Below are 15,408 nucleotides of genomic sequence, written 5' to 3' on the forward strand. Positions count from 1 at the left end.
CTTAGAGACGCTTTATTGACACAAACGGGAAGTTTACTGAAAAACACTACATACAGGCATTTGGGTGTTCAGGGCTTGAGTGGTCAGGAACGACATTTCTAGAGTTCAGAAAAGGACTGGCTGTGGAAAACCAAGAAAAAGCAATATGAGTGAAGGTGACGACGTGGAAATGTCACAGGCGTTTGCTCACAGCACTGACCCTTCGGCACCCTCCCTTCCCATCACACCAACTGCCCATCAGAAGCAGCTCAGGCCAAACGGCGATGCAGGAGAAGCGCATTTCTGGCTCTGAGGTTTACCTGGTCATGACACGCTAGAACGCAGGCTTGCTCAGCAGTGCTTGTCTGGTGGATCCCACTGTACGCCCAGCCAAAGGGGAGGCGGTGGGCTGGACTCCGCATGAGCTGCCTACCGTGTTGGGGCTCAGCGTAAGTCAGGCGTGGGAGGCTGTTCAGACCTAAGGTCATGGGGCACTCAGGCGAGACCTTGACCCAGAGGGAGCGAGCTGTGGAACGCACGGGTGACTAGTGGATGGCCACACCATGTCCCGTTCAGGTACATCTGCAGTGACTAGGCAGGGTCACCAGATTCAGGGCTTGTTCATTCCCAAAAGGAGAGGAAGGCTTCTTGTGTTGCTTTTGATTTTTGTTTTTCCATTTCCATGCTCAGCTGGGCATGGGGAACCAAGCTGTATTCTGAGATCTGTCTAGCTCCTGCTTCCCGAAAAGATGCAGTTCCACAGCCCTTGACCTCTGATTTGCATGAAGTGGGTTTACAGGTTCTGAGACGAGTGTCCTTTTTGATCCAGTAGGAGGGAGCTGCGGCCTTCCCCCTCGCTGCTCTACACAGCTCTCAGCACGGTGGTTTGGAGAACTCCTTTACTGCTACTGATTCCTAGTTCAACATCTCAGGAGAAACCAGGAACTCGGAAGAAGGCCTGGTTGTGCAGATGTCTGAGGGTGGAGGAACTGAGATCATGCTTTGGAGCAGACTGGAAATAGAGGCTGGGGCAGGGAAAAGCACTGTCTGCCCATGGACTTCATGCAGGGGCTGGGGCTTTGATACACGACCGAGCTGACCCTGCAGGTCAGCAAAAAGAGGTGCTTTCAGGGCCAGCCGAGCTGAGTGACCAAGTGCATGGCTGTTAAACAGCAAGGACGGGAACATCAGCCCCAGCTACGCTTGGCCTTGAGTGGACTGTGTCACTGAGGGTCAGTGATGGGACATACCCAGCACCACGGCAACAGATGGGGTTTCTGAAGTGGGGATAGCCCTTGAGAACTCTTCCAAGCCCTTTAGTAAGCATCAGAGTTAAAGCTTCCAGAACAACACATGTTCAGCCTGGGGCTCTTGTAGGAAAACAGGCCAAGACAGAGGTGGGTGAAGATGTAAGTCAGCTGGTGATCACAGTGCCTTGTAGAGTTCTAAGTCATGATCAAGCCCCTCAGGGAAGAGTTCAGTGGCAATCCAGGAGAAATAGCGAGAACCAAAATAGGACTGTCTTTTAAAGTATGTTTCTAGCAACCATCATGGAGCAATGTGCTAGAGAGGCAGTCCAGTGGGGTCAGGGGTCAAAGATGTGAACGTCAGGGCAGCAGGAAGGTGAAGGTTTGATGGTAGTTAAGAGACAAAGCAGCTATGGTCTCTGTGGAAAGGACCAGAACAGGAGCCAGAAGGACTGGATCCCAGCGCTCTGCTTACCAGAGAGGGGGCCTTACGACTTAGTAAAGCTGCTTAACTTCGGAGAGCTTCCGTTTCTTCATTTGTTATGTAAGGCTGGATGTCCCTTAGAAATACTTGGAACCAGAAATGTTTTGAATTTCACATTTTTTCAGATTTTGGAATAGTTGGATGTGTGTGTGTGTGTGTGTTACACACCCAAGTATACCAACCTTAGCTTCAACTGGGCAGTCCATCTGCCTGCTTGTACCCACGTCTAAACACAAAACCCATTTATATTTTATATACACACAGTCTAAAGGTGACTTAATATAGTATTCTTGTATTGCGGCATTTTGACCGTGCCCTGTCACATCAGGGCAGGCGTGAGATGTCCCACCTGCCACGTCAGTGCTCAGAAAGTGTCAGATTTTCAAGCATTTCAGATTTCAGATTTTCAGATGAGGGATGTTCAACTTATATTATTAATATCCACCTCACAGGACCAGTTACAGAGAAGAAATAAAATAATTACACTGAAAATGCTCTGCAAGCCTTAAAGCTCTGGTGAAAAAGCCGAGAATGAGAAGCGTTGAGGAGAAAAAGGAAAAGAGTAGACGGTAACTCATAAAGGATAATTAAATGAGAGGTACCCGTCAGCGTCATTAAAAGTCACTCAGGGACCAGCCACATGCTCCAGTGTTGGCATGCCAGTCCGTGACACTGAGCTGTGTGGGAGCTTGGGGTTCAGTCCTCGGGGTGACCTGTGTGCACCGTGTGCGTGCACAGGCCTGTGGTCCTGGCTGGCTGGGAGAGCTGGAGGGATAATCACAGCATGCGACCCTGTCGAGCGTGCTTGTCTCTGTCCATCTGTCTGTCTCTCATGAATTAAAAACAGGAAAGAAACTTAATCGCTCAGGAATCATCTGAGTAGGGTTTTTTAAAAAAAGAGAGAGAGAGAGAAATAAAAAGGTAGTTATGAATCCTGCTTGGGTACGAGTTGGATGAGTGACCCACTGGAGCCGAGGAAAGAGGGGCGTGGCAGTACGTAGCAGATCCTCGTCTACACTGCGCGCTCTGGTGCCAACCGGCCACAGGCCTGATGGGAAAAGCTCACACTAAGTCAGGCCTGCCCTCCTATCAAGTAAGAAAAATGTACAGTGTCTCTCCATTTCAGAGAGGTGCTGTGGGAAACTACCAAAAAGAAGGGTCTTGAGTTTATTGCAAATATGTTCTTCAACGAAGTCAGGCTCTTTAATATGTGCTAAGGGTTTTGTTTCAAATAGTTCCTCAGGGATGACGAGATGAATAAAATGAACTGATCAGATGAAGCCCAAAGCCAATGGAGTACGGTCTTTCCCTGTAACTCGGAGGAACGTCTCATCAAATCCCGGTCACTTCATCGCCTCACATCCCAGTCAACATCCCTCTCTCCCATCACTGGGTGCTCAAGAACATCGCCATTGGGCCAGTCACTCGGTTAAAATGAAACATGGGATGCTGACCGCGATTTCTCTCTGCTCCCACCTGAATATAATGGAGTCACAAGTGAACTATTCAGAAGCCACGGTGGTCACTTCACTCACTTGCCATCATCCATGTCAGACTGAAAAGCATTCTTCCTCATCGAAACATCATTCTGAGACACAAGGTCCCTCTGCAGGGTGCTTTGGACACCCAAATCTTGAAGGAAATCCTTCGTGTCTACCTCACACCCTTCTCTCTGCTTTTCATGCCAGTTTACAGTTACCTAAGTCCATCAGCGTTAACTTCAATGGGTAATCCATCTGCATGTGCAAGAGCCATGGCCACAGTCAAGCTCCCCATCAAGGTCTTCTCAAAACCAGAGTGATCTGTCCCGGGGAGTGTCAACTGGACAGCACCTACGGCTTCTCAGTGCTCTAGTTTTGGAATATTCCATTGAATCCTGCATGTTTCAGTTTCCTTCCCTAAAATGAGCAATAATACTGAGCCTCAGAAACTTTGAGAGAAAGAACTTAAGAATTTCCATTCCAGTGCCCAGGTGGTGTGTTCCCTGGACAGGGCACATACACATTATCCCAAGAGGGACACCTCATGCGACTTTAAAGAGTCTAAATTGCCATCGATCTTTCTCGAGTCTCCTGGTGTTGGCTCCTCGGAAGGACTGAGTTGAACCCAGGCCTTCGAGACCCATCAGTGTCTAGCCCTGGAGTACCAAGCCCCAGAGAGCATTTAGTCCAGGCTTAGGGATTCCTCTATCACTGGAGAGTCACACTTTGTTCCAATGCTAGCCAAGTGAACCATGAACTTGGAAAATCTGACTGCACGGAATCTAAATTTATGGCATGCTTGGCTTTCACCTGAATAAATCACTCCTGCTTCCTTCCATTAAGACATCCATTCTCTTCCAACGACGGTGAGTGAGAAAGCTCCAAGTAGGGCAGATGGAGATGCTGCTCCCACACTTGCACAGAGTGCTAGGGAGAAATCCAGTTGGCGTGGGAGCTGCTTTCTTGAAAGCTAGGACAGGGTGAGGACTGGTCTGTAAAAATGTTGGCTTCTCAGGTCTGGTAAAGTTTTAAGGTATGCAGAGGTCTGATGGAGTTAGGAAGCCCCAGGTGGAAGCTCCGAGGTGGGTGGATGTGTGGATGAATGAATGGAAGATGGATGCATGAAGGGAAACGATGGTGCCCCCTGGGGCACCCTCCGGATGCTGTCGACATCAATGAACCTCAGATATCCAGTCTCTCCGTGTTCAGGCCACCTACCAATGACAAAACAACTGAAAATGTCCAGCCTGGCCCTGCACAATCCAACCCAGCCCAGCCACTCTCAGCAAAGGAGGGAGTGAGAGAATTATCATGCCTTTGTTACTACAGGCAAGGAGTCCAGGTTGCCGTGACACCCAGGCCAACACGATTGCCTTCCAAAGGGACTGACATCACACAGAACTATGTAGCTTGAGTGTCAGCTTCAAACACCCTGAGACTAAGGACCTGAGCAGGGCAGAAATTGAGCTAAGGAACCCAGTTTAGAATCACTCATACAGCCTGCCATCCACCTCCACCTTCCCCTCCCAAGTCCCCATGCATCACCTCAAGTCACGCTGTGCTCATCTATTCCTCCACGGGCACTGCAGAGTTCTCCTTGTTCTCCGATGGAATGGCAAGGTAGTCAGACCTGCAGACAGAGGGCAGAGAGCTCCTGCTTCAGCACCTCCCTTCCTCCTGCTGTGCTCCCAAGGCGAAACGCAGGGCCCTCCCAGCGGACTCTATCACCATTTCCTCCCCGCTGTGTCGGTGTGTGGCACACTCCCTCCTGCAGAGTGCGAGTCTCCCCATTCACCCACATTGTCTCCAGCACTCAGTACTGTAGGGCTAAAATGCTGGCCAAACGGATGGGTGCGAGATTATATTTACAATGGCTTTAATTTCCACTTTCCGGATTAATGGGGGAATTGAGCATCTGTTCACATGTTTATAGACTATCTGGGTTTCCACTTCTGTAGTCTGAGCATTTTCTTGGCCAGTTTTTCTTCTGAGATATTTGTCTTTTTCTTTTTGATGTTTCTTTGATGGTTTCATATCTTGAAGATTTTTCCCAGTCTGTTGTTTGTCATGAGTTTTTATAGTGAATAATTGACCATTACTTATGATTAATCCAAATTATCACGTTTCATCTTTGATTTGTGACTTTTGTATTTTAAGAAATACTCTATCTGAGGGCTGGCAGGTGGCGTGGTAGTTAAGGGCGCTGGATTCCCACATGGCTGACCGCAGTTTGAGTCCTTGACCTGGCACCTCTCCTTCTCTCTCTCTCTCTCTCTCTCTCTCTCTCTCTCTCTCTCTCTCTCTCTCTCTCTCTCTCTCTCTCTCTCTCTCTCTCTCTCTCTCTCTCTCTCTCTGTCCCTCTCTGGTTAAACTAAATAAATAAATAAAGTTAAATAAAACAATTCTTTAAAAAGAAGAAATATTCTATTTCAAGGTAATAAAGTTGTTATTTTATAGTCTCTCAACAGAATTTTCAGGTCTTACGCTTTACTTTGTTTTTACAATAATATAGGAACCTGAGAGTAATTACTTTATCTTCCACCCTCAACAACAAACACACACACACACACACACACACACACACACACACATATATATATACATTTACGGACAGTTCATTCTTACTTCAATGATTGGAATGCCATTTCTGGCACATATTAGGTATTTATATTTACCTATTTAGGGGCCTTCTGTTTTGTTCTGCTTGTTCATTTTGTTACTTATGTCAGTAACCCAAGCTTATTTTTTTTCCAGAGGATTTTGCCATAGGGCGTGTATACTTGCCAGAAAGAGAGAGAACACAACAGAGACAGAGGGAAAGTGAGAAATCACCCTCTGGGAGGATGGCCACACCACAATCTTTTCTCCACCCTCCCCTGGGATCTTGGGCATGCCCACATGTGCAGCCAGCATGATTTTTAAGCCACTGGGTCCAGAACTTGAACCACAGTCAGCCATGTGGGAGTCCGGCAATGTAACCACTAAGCCATCTGCTGGCCTCAGTATCCCAGACTCTTTAGTCCGAGAGGTCTATAAGAAACCTTCAGGGCTGGCCCCATAGCCTAGTGGTCAAGGGAGCCAGATCTGCAGTACAAATTCTGTCTCTGGAGGCTTGACAAACATGGCAGTTGCATGTGCGTGCATGACCAAAGTTCCAGCAGGATGAAGAAACAGAGGATAAGGGCTTGTGGGGTGACCATTCCCCATCAGGGGGTGCCAGGGGCTTTCTCCCTCTCTCCCTCTGGTGAGCACACATGCACTCTGCCAATTAAAAAAAAAGTTTTAAATATTTAAATAAATTTAAATATTTGAATATAAAATAATTGATATTTAAATTTAAAGCATTTTAAATATTTAAATACATTTGGGACCAGCAGTTAGTGTAATGGCTATGTCGCTGGACTCCCATGTGGTTGGCTGCAGTTAAATTCATGCCAGGCAAGTGTGCGTGCGTGCCCAAGATCCCGAGAGGAGAATGAAGGAGAAGGGATTGCCGTGTGGCCATCCCCCTTGGGGGGTGATTTCTTGCTTTCTGTCTCTCTGTCTCTCTCTGTCTTTCTGGCAAGCGCACGTGCCCTATAGCAAAAACCTCTCAAAAAAATTTAAATACATCTGTTCATAAATTTGTTGTTGTAATGTAGGCAATTTTTATTTATTTATTTATTTATTTATTTTAGAGGGAGATTTTTGCTATAGGGCGTGTGCTCACCAGAGAGACAGAAAGCGAGAAACCCACCCCCCTGGGGATGGCCACGCTGCAATCTCTTCTCCTCTATTCTCTTCTAGGGATTTTGGGCACGCACACACACGCACCCGGCATGAGTTTTAAGTCACCAGTTCCAGGACTCAAACTGTGGTTGACTACATGGGAGTTCAGCCACGTAACGGTTACATCATCTGCTGGTCCCAGCAATTTTTATAGTTTGATTTGCATCAATAACTTGGTGGACTAGTTTTAATTATTTATAAGGTCTCTTGGAAATTCCATGTAGATAGTTACATAATGTGAATAATGATAATGTAGCTATTTCCTTTCCAGTCCGTATTCTCTATGTAATTTTTAGTCCACCCCCCAGAATCTCCAGTACTATATTAAATAGAAGCGGGGAAAGGTAGGCTCCTTGGCATGTTTCTAATATTGCAGGCATTTATTGCTCCTAAGGTTTCCACACAAAGATGATCTTCACTGCAGGGATCACAAGACACTGTCACTTGTCCGTTTCGAGATGGTTAGTATTCAGGCGTATTTTTATTTGTATTTATCCTGCTCAGGAAATGTGCTGTCCCTCAGAGCCAGCCAGTGGTGTGGTGGCTAAGGTGGCTGTCATCTCACATGGCTGGCTGTGCAGTTCGAGTCCTGGGCGTGCAGCTTGAAAAACACATCAGGCACATGTGTGTGGGTGCCCAAAACCCTGAGAGTAGAACAGAGGAGAAGGGACTGGGGCATGGTCATCCCTCCAGGAAGAGGGCGATCTCTCTCTCTCTGTGTCTCTGTCTCTTTCTGTCTCTGGTGAGTGCACATGCCCTAGAGTAAAACTAAAAAAAAAAAAATGTATATATATTGTCTTTCCTTCATTCTCGCAGGTCTGTCCTAATGGATGTGCAGACTGCTTTTCCCTTCGTGTTTCTTTTGCTATCTCATTTGTCTCTTTATTCATCTTTTTCGATCTCGGCACTTCCTTCTGTGTAACTCCTGCAGCTTTACCTCCCAGGTACTGGCATCTAATCTTCTGCTGAGCCAGTCCATGATGTTTTAAATTTCACTAACTATATTTTTTATTTCTAGAATATTTTTTTCTTCTTAATTTTGCCAAAACCCTGAGCTTGCCAGAGAGAGAGAAAGAGAAAGAGCAAGAGAGAGACTGAGAAAGCTTCCCCTCTGGGATGCCATGATCCTGTCTCCTTTTTCTCCTTTCAGGATTTTAAGCACATATGTGCACACACTTGGCGTGTTTTTCAAGCTGCCAGGTCTGGGACTCGAACCATGCAGTTGGTCATGTGGGATCTACCTGCCTTAACCACTATGTCAATGGGCTGACCCACATGTCCAGAATTTAAATGAAATGAAATTTTAGGGGGAATCCTACATAAATCTTCCTGTCTTTTTTTTTTTTTTTTTGCAACTATATTTTTATGCTTTTGGTTTCTTCTTTCATTGCTTGTGTTTAAAGGTTCTGGGGTTTAACCCTGGCGTATTTTGCCTCTCTTACTCATGGAGGTTGATTTTGGATCTGTGCACTCAGATCCAGCACTGCTTTATCCGGGGAGCGCTGCTGGCTCTGGCTGGGTGCGGGTCCCCAGAATGGGCTTGATTTCCTTCTGTAAGACACTCATGGTTGTTGCTGGCTGGTGACATTTTTTTGAGTTTCTCAGCGTAGAAGTTTCTGGATCATGTGGGTAATATACATTTGTTCATTGTTTTTTTTTGTTTGTTTTTTTAAGTTTCTTTCTTCCATGAACGAGAAAGACAGAGGGTCAGAGACAGCGCTCCCAACAAGGTCCCGGGGCCGTGGTTCACCCTGCGTCAGCCGGCTGGGTTCTAAGTGTGTATGTGCGCAAGGTACTCGGCGAGCCCTCCAGAACCGGGAACTTTCTCGTGTGGCTCGGCCTTGCTGAGGTCTCTGGTTTACTACTGCGCCACCAAAAACCTCAAATTTAATAGAAGTTTAAGTCTTAAGCATGATGAGAACAGGTTTGTGCTTCTCAGTCTCAAGAAATTGTTTTTTGCTAAAGTCAGGCCAAGATATATGAATGTCCTCGGCTATTCAGTGGGTTTTCTTCTTTCTTTCTTTCCTTTTTCTTTTCTTTTCTTTTTTTTTTTTTTTTTTTTTTTTTTTTTTTTTTTTTTTTTGAGATTTTTGCTGTAGGGCACATGTGTACTCATCAGAGAGACAGAAAGCAAAAACTCACCCTCCGAGGGGATGGGCATGCCACAATCCCTTCTCCTCCATTCTCCTCTTGGGATTTTGAGCACACACACACGTGCCCTGCGTGAGTTTCAAGCCGCCAGGTCTAGAGCAGACCATGTGGGAGTCCTGTGATGTAAGGACGATGCCACCTGCTAGTTCTGATTTCTCCCAGTCTACCATGTGAACTGTGGCCCCTGTGGATCCTGGCCCGGCGGGGAGCCGGAATCCCCTTCTGCTTCTTGTGCAAATCCAATTTTAGGCATTTCCTGTCTAAGCCCTAGTCACCAGGAATTCCAGCCTCTCTTACCATTACACTTCTTCCTATCAGATCTAGTCAATTGTAACTTCTTAAATTTTTAAAAAATTTCCAGAGGGCACATGCACTTGCCAGAGACAGCCAGAGAAACTGAGAGAAAGATCTCTTAGTGGGGAATTGTCATATTACGAATCCCTCCTCTATTTCTCCATCCTGCTGGGATTTTAGACACACGTTACATGCCCTATGTATTTTTCAAGCCACCAGGGCCAGGATTCAAACCTTACAATTGGCCATGTGCGATCCAGCTTCCTTAACCACTAGGCTATGGGGTGGGCACCAGTTGTAACTTTTTATTTACTTGAGAACACAGATACCATTGCAAAATGATTCTTTATTTTCTCAAATATTTTTAGGTGAAAACAGCCACGTTTTTTGTAAGGTCATTGCTTTAGCAATATAGATAGAAATTTGTGGGTTTTTTTTTTTTTTCCCTATCTTTCCTCTACCTAAGTAACAGGCAAGCATGATTCTTTTTTTTTTTTTTTTTTTGGAGAGATTTTCACTGTAGGGCGCGTGCGCTCGCCAGATGGACAGAGAGAGACATAGAGACAGAAAGCGAGAAATCACCCCCCAGGGGGGATGGTCACGCCGCAATCCCTTCTCCTCCATTCTCCTCTCCGGATCTTGGGCACGCACGCACACGCGCCCGGCGTGAGTTTTAAGCCACCGGGTCCGGGACACGAACCGCAGTCGACTACGTGGGAGTCCAGCGACATAGTCATTACGCTAACTGCTGGTTCCCAGGCAAGCATGATTCTTAAAGTCATCACTTCTCAGGACAACCAGCAGGTGGTGTGGTGGTTAAGGCACCAGACTCCCACATGGCCAACTGTGGTTCAAGTCCTGGACCTGGCAGCTTGAAAATCACACTGGGCATATGTGTGTGCATGCCCAAAATCCCAGGGAGAGAAAGGGAGAAGGGACTGTGGGATGGCCACCACCCATGGAGGATTTCTCACTTTCCCTCTCTCTGCTTTTCTCTGTCTCTCCAATGAATGCAAATGCCCTATGGCAAAAACCTTAAAAAAAAAAAAAGAAAGAAAGAAAGAAAAAGAAAACATCACTTCTCACATGAGGTTATTCTTGAACAACTAGCGTCAGGGAAAACGACCCAGGCACAGGATGGAAGCAGGAGAGAGAGAGCCCCTACTCTGGTATTTAATCACTGCTGGGTAGAGGGGAAGCTGCCTGACGAGCTGCCGGTGCAGAGCAAGCAGCGGGATGTGACGGGAAGAGCATGGCTGTTAGGAACAGAGAAGACTGGGTTCTAGTCCCAGCCCCTCTCTCTCTCTCTGAGTGGTTTCAGCAAAAGCCACTCGTCTCCAAACCTTGCCTCACGTTTATAGTACGTGATAACAATGCTGACGTCATCCCAGGGGTTCGTGTGCAGGCCCAGTGGGCGCCTGAACTCAGACCTGCTTTGCCTGGCACCATGGCCTTAGGCGAGCTCCGCCGGACGGTGCTCATCTGTGAGACTCAGACGCATGCCTGCCTCGTGGGTGGCCATGAGGGAGGAGGTGGGTGCACCGTGCTCGGCATCCCACCCGCGAGAGCAGCATGCCCTTCGGCCATCTCGGTACTCACGCGCTCTCCTGGGCTGCCTCCTCGGCCTTCGAGACCTTCCTGTAGCAGTACACCATCTCTATGAGCAGCCACAAGGTGAGGAAGACCAGGAGGATGTACATCATGATCTCGGACACCACGGAGGTGAAGTCCTCTCCGGCTGCGAGGAGAAAACCAGAGTCAGGATGAGTGTGTCCGACAAGCCACAGCTGCCCCGGGGCGGCAGATATCAGAGGCTCCTTATTTTTCATTTGTTTTTAGGTTTTTGCCATAGGGCACGTGCTCTCCAGAGACAGACAGAGAGAGAGAAAGAGGGAGAACTCACCCCCAAGGGGGTGGGCCACACCGCAATCCCTTCTTCACCATTCTCCTCTCGGGATTTTGGGCATGCATGCACACACATTGGCTGGCATGAGTTTCAAGTCTCTGGGTCCAGGACTCGAACTGCAGTCTACCCGTGGGAGTCTAGCACTTACCACCACGCCATCTGCTGGTCCCAAGGCCTATTTTTTTCTTTTTCCTTTTTTTTTTAATTGCCAGAGAGTGTGAGTGCATTTCTTCACCATTCTCCTCTCGGGATTTTGGGCATGCATGCACACACATTGGCTGGCATGAGTTTCAAGTCTCTGGGTCCAGGACTCGAACTGCAGTCTACCCGTGGGAGTCTAGCACTTACCACCACGCCATCTGCTGGTCCCAAGGCCTATTTTTTTCTTTTTCCTTTTTTTTTTAATTGCCAGAGAGTGTGTGTGCATGACAGAGAGAGACAGAGAGAGACACAGAGGAAGAAGGAGGAAGCAGTCCCAGTGGGATGTGGTCATGCCGCAATCCCGTCTCCATTTCTCCATTCCCTCCGGATTGGGGGCACCTCTGCACACACACCTAGCCTGTTTTCATGCCGCCATAGCTGGAACTCCAACCATGGTCAGTCATGTGGGATCCAGCTCCCCAACCTCTAAGCTATGGGGCCGTCTTAAGTAACGCCTACTTTGCAGCATGGCTTAAATAAGCACTGGGTCTGCAGGAACTCAGAGACGCCAAGGCAACCTCCTGTCCTGCTCCTGTCAGCTTCCCACTGGCGCATCAGCGGCTCTGCAGACGGGTGAAGAGAGAGCTGAGGGAAGAAGTAAATTCATAGAAGAATCCCAGACGCAGAGCCAGAGACAGAGCTGGGTCCTCATTTTGCCCCTTACTAGTGTGTAAGCAGTCATTCCCTTTATTTAAAAAATAGTTTCTTGGCACCAGTGGATGGTGTAGTAGTTACATCGCTGGACTCCCACATGGCCAACCGTGGTTCGAGTCCCAGACCTGGTGGCTTAAAACTCACACTGGGTACATGTGCATGCATGCCCAAGACCCCAGGAAGAAAATGGAGGGAAGGGGTTTCAGCATGGCCATCCTCCCCAGGGCAGGGGGGGGGGATGATTTCTCACTTTCTCTCTCACTGTCTCTGTCTCTGTCTCTCTCTGGCAAGTACACCCACCCTAAGGCAAAAACTCTACAAAAAAAAAAAAAGATAATTTCTTAATTCGCTTAGTGAGAATAATAATTCTCGCCAGCGTTGTCATTAATTTTACGTTGCCTAACGTATGGGACGGTCCTGTGAGACTTCCGAGCCTACACAGACGTGAGGAACAGGCCTCATTTCTCCGCCCGCGTCCCCCAGCGGCAGGCAGTGGGCAGTGGGGAGAGAGTGGTGTCCCCCAGCCCACGGTGACTGAGCATGCTCTCCCCTGATCTGGATCCGAACCAAGGCCCTTCCAGGTTAGCTCAGGCTCAGTCATTCTGGAAGACTCAGTGATATATCCAGACTTCCTTCAGACTCAGCTTCGGAAGCACAAATTCCGACGCTTTCTTGTCTCAACCCTCCAATGCCCTGTGCTGCCCTGCGGATGAAGCGCACTCCATCTGCCATCAGGAACTCGGGGTCCGGTGTCCCGCCTCTGTGGCCACGTTGCTTCACCGTGTTGGCCAGAAGAGCTTCGCGGTGTTTAGGAGCCATGAGTGTTCCTTCTCCCTCCCGTCTTCCTGGAGTGTGTCTCCCACCCAGCTGCAGCGTCCGCCCTACGTCCTGGTCTGCTTCTCGTCCCCCGTGGCCGTCCTAGGCCCCTCTCCCGAGGCCTTCCCCCACGTCCCACGCAGTCACTCAACCTCCCCGTGCGCGGTTTCCTCCTCCATTCAGACAGTCCTCAGGGCGCGGTGCAGTCCCCTCCCTCTCCCACCCGACTGCTCACCAAGAACATCTCACTTATTTCTGAACTGTCAGCTGCTGTCTTCTCTTGGAGTATTTCAAAGGCTCCAAAGTGCTTGTTGAATGAGGAAATATGGATGAGAATCGATGACCCTAGTTTCATGACCAACAAAAACGCCCCTTAAATCACAACACGCAGCGGACGAGAGGAAAGTCGCAGCCCCTCTCCCCTTGCCAACTCCCACCGGCAGCTCAGGTTCACGGCTCCCAGGGATGCCCAGGCCGTCGCCCCTACGCTTGGAGGGCTAAAAGTACGGCCTTCCACTCAGAGCAGCAGTCCAGGGACTCCGGGTTTTCTCCCTGGAGCTGGAGGTCCGATGCAGCTGGAGGCACATGACATTCTCGCACCTCAAACGCATGCAGAAGCCTGGCTGGCGATGCCTGGGCTCGATTCGAGGTAGGTCTGCATCGAGCCGTCCTCTTTAAATGCGGTATCCCAGAAGTCGCAGCACGGGGAGCAGCCCTTGGTATTTCTGTTATCTCTGGGTGGGAGGGCCTCAGCCTCAGTCTCAGAGCCAGAGATGAGAGCCCAAGACAGGGAAGTCCCCCTTGAATAAAAGAGGACCCAGGAGACTTCTGGGACAGGAATGAAGAGGACGGGGCAGGTGTGTCCTGGTGGAGCATGTGGTTCCGAGCAGCAGGTGTCTTTGGGGAGGACTGCTGAGGGGTCACAGAGGCCAAAAGGAAACGAGAAAAATGAAAAAGTGCAGGGACTGGGGTTGGAGGAGATGCAATAGGGAGCTAGCCTGAGGGACTGCAGGTCTGCACTGGGGTCCAGCATCTCAGCTAACCTGCTTCCCGTCCCTGAGCAAACTCCTCCCTTCTAGAGCTAAAATGTGGAGCCTCAAAGCGCACCCACCAAGCCCCCAGGGGCCATTCCACCTTAAGTATGCTAGACCTCACCGCACAGCCACTGAACGCAGGCCTGCAAGCGTGGGGTGGAGGCGTCTACAGCTGGAGACAGTCCCTGCTCCAGGGTGTCTGCTGCCTCTTATTTCAGACAGCCAAGTTTCTCCCTGACCATCTGCAAGGCTCCTGGCTTCGATGACAAACACATTACTCCTCTCTTGCCCGAGGCTCTGGTGCCCAGCAGGCGGGCCAGCTCTGCCCTGCCACACTTTCTCCAGCCCTGCCTACCTGCCCAGGGGTCTCTGGAGGCCAAAGCTTGAGAGAGCCGGAGATGGAAGAGCATCGGCCAGCAGTTCCAGAGTTGGACAGCAGAGGGCGCCAGGCTCCCTTCCCCGCGGAGAAGAGAGCAAACAGAAGCCGGACTTGGGAAGTGAGGACCCCTTAGAGAGGGTCCAGTCCACCTGACCGGCTCAGAAGGGAAGTGGCCTAGGGTCCTTCTGCACTTTCAGAAATGACCTACCGACTGTTCTAGTCATTCCGTCTCTCTGTCGTTCACTCTCTAGACTGAACCGTCCCTTCGCTAACTTGACCACAACAATATGATTTAAAAAATGAACAGCTTGTGACCTGGAGGTCAGGAGTCCCGAATCCTCTTCTCAGGAGAGCCCTGTCCACCCTTGATCTCTACTTTCATGCCCTAGCCACTGGCCCAGTCACTGTCTGGCACGTCAAGGACCAAGCTGGGGACAGACTAAGGAAGGTTCAATAAAGCAGGGCTGTCACGTGGACTGGCTGAGAACACACTGGGGACACACACGTCACCTTCACGTGAGGAAGCCATTGCAGGGGGACTGGGGCCAACTGTGCTCTACGTCCCCTGGCAGAGAATGGGCAACGCGTGACACCCTCTGTGTGCGGGCTCAAGGCTCCAGACTCAGCCTGCAGCAGATGCATCTGTGGCGGGTGCTGGAAGGACTTCCCACGCCCTGACAAGGAACCAGCTGAGGAGTGGAAAGACTTTAAACCAGAGACCCGAGCACTATCGACATGTCCTTCTGGGGACCAGCAGTTAGCATAATGGCTATGTCGCTGGACTCCCATGTAGTCAACTACGTTTCGAGTCCCGGACCCGGTGGCTTAAACTCATGCCAGGCGCATGTGCATGCGTGCCCAAGAGGAGAATGGAGAAGAAGGAATTGCGGCATGGCCATCCCCCCTGGGGGGTGATTTCTTGCTTTCTGTCTCTCTGTCTTTCTGTCTTTCTGGTGAGCACACGCGCCCTATAGCAAAAACCTCTCAAAAAAAAAAATGTCCTTCTTCCTGCTG

At 49.3% G+C, this 15,408-nt stretch overlaps 1 protein-coding gene across 1 annotated transcript in view; it reads right to left on the reverse strand.

Moving 5' to 3' along the window:
* The window catches only part of SCN3B (sodium voltage-gated channel beta subunit 3), a 30,242-nt gene continuing 14,834 nt past the window's right edge, over nt 1-15,408 (reverse strand). Inside the window, exons 3-5 of the mRNA XM_027771980.1 lie at nt 11,004-11,230; nt 4,737-4,821; nt 1-4,405 (exon numbers count right to left, since the gene is read on the reverse strand). Coding sequence (XP_027627781.1) covers nt 4,758-4,821; nt 11,004-11,230 — 291 coding nt within the window. The 3' untranslated portion in view covers nt 1-4,405; nt 4,737-4,757. The remainder of the gene's footprint in view (nt 4,406-4,736; nt 4,822-11,003; nt 11,231-15,408) is intronic.

The sequence above is a fragment of the Tupaia chinensis genome, unplaced genomic scaffold (genome assembly GCF_000334495.1).
Source record: "Tupaia chinensis unplaced genomic scaffold, TupChi_1.0 Scaffold000247_1, whole genome shotgun sequence".
Classification (NCBI taxonomy): domain Eukaryota; kingdom Metazoa; phylum Chordata; class Mammalia; order Scandentia; family Tupaiidae; genus Tupaia; species Tupaia belangeri.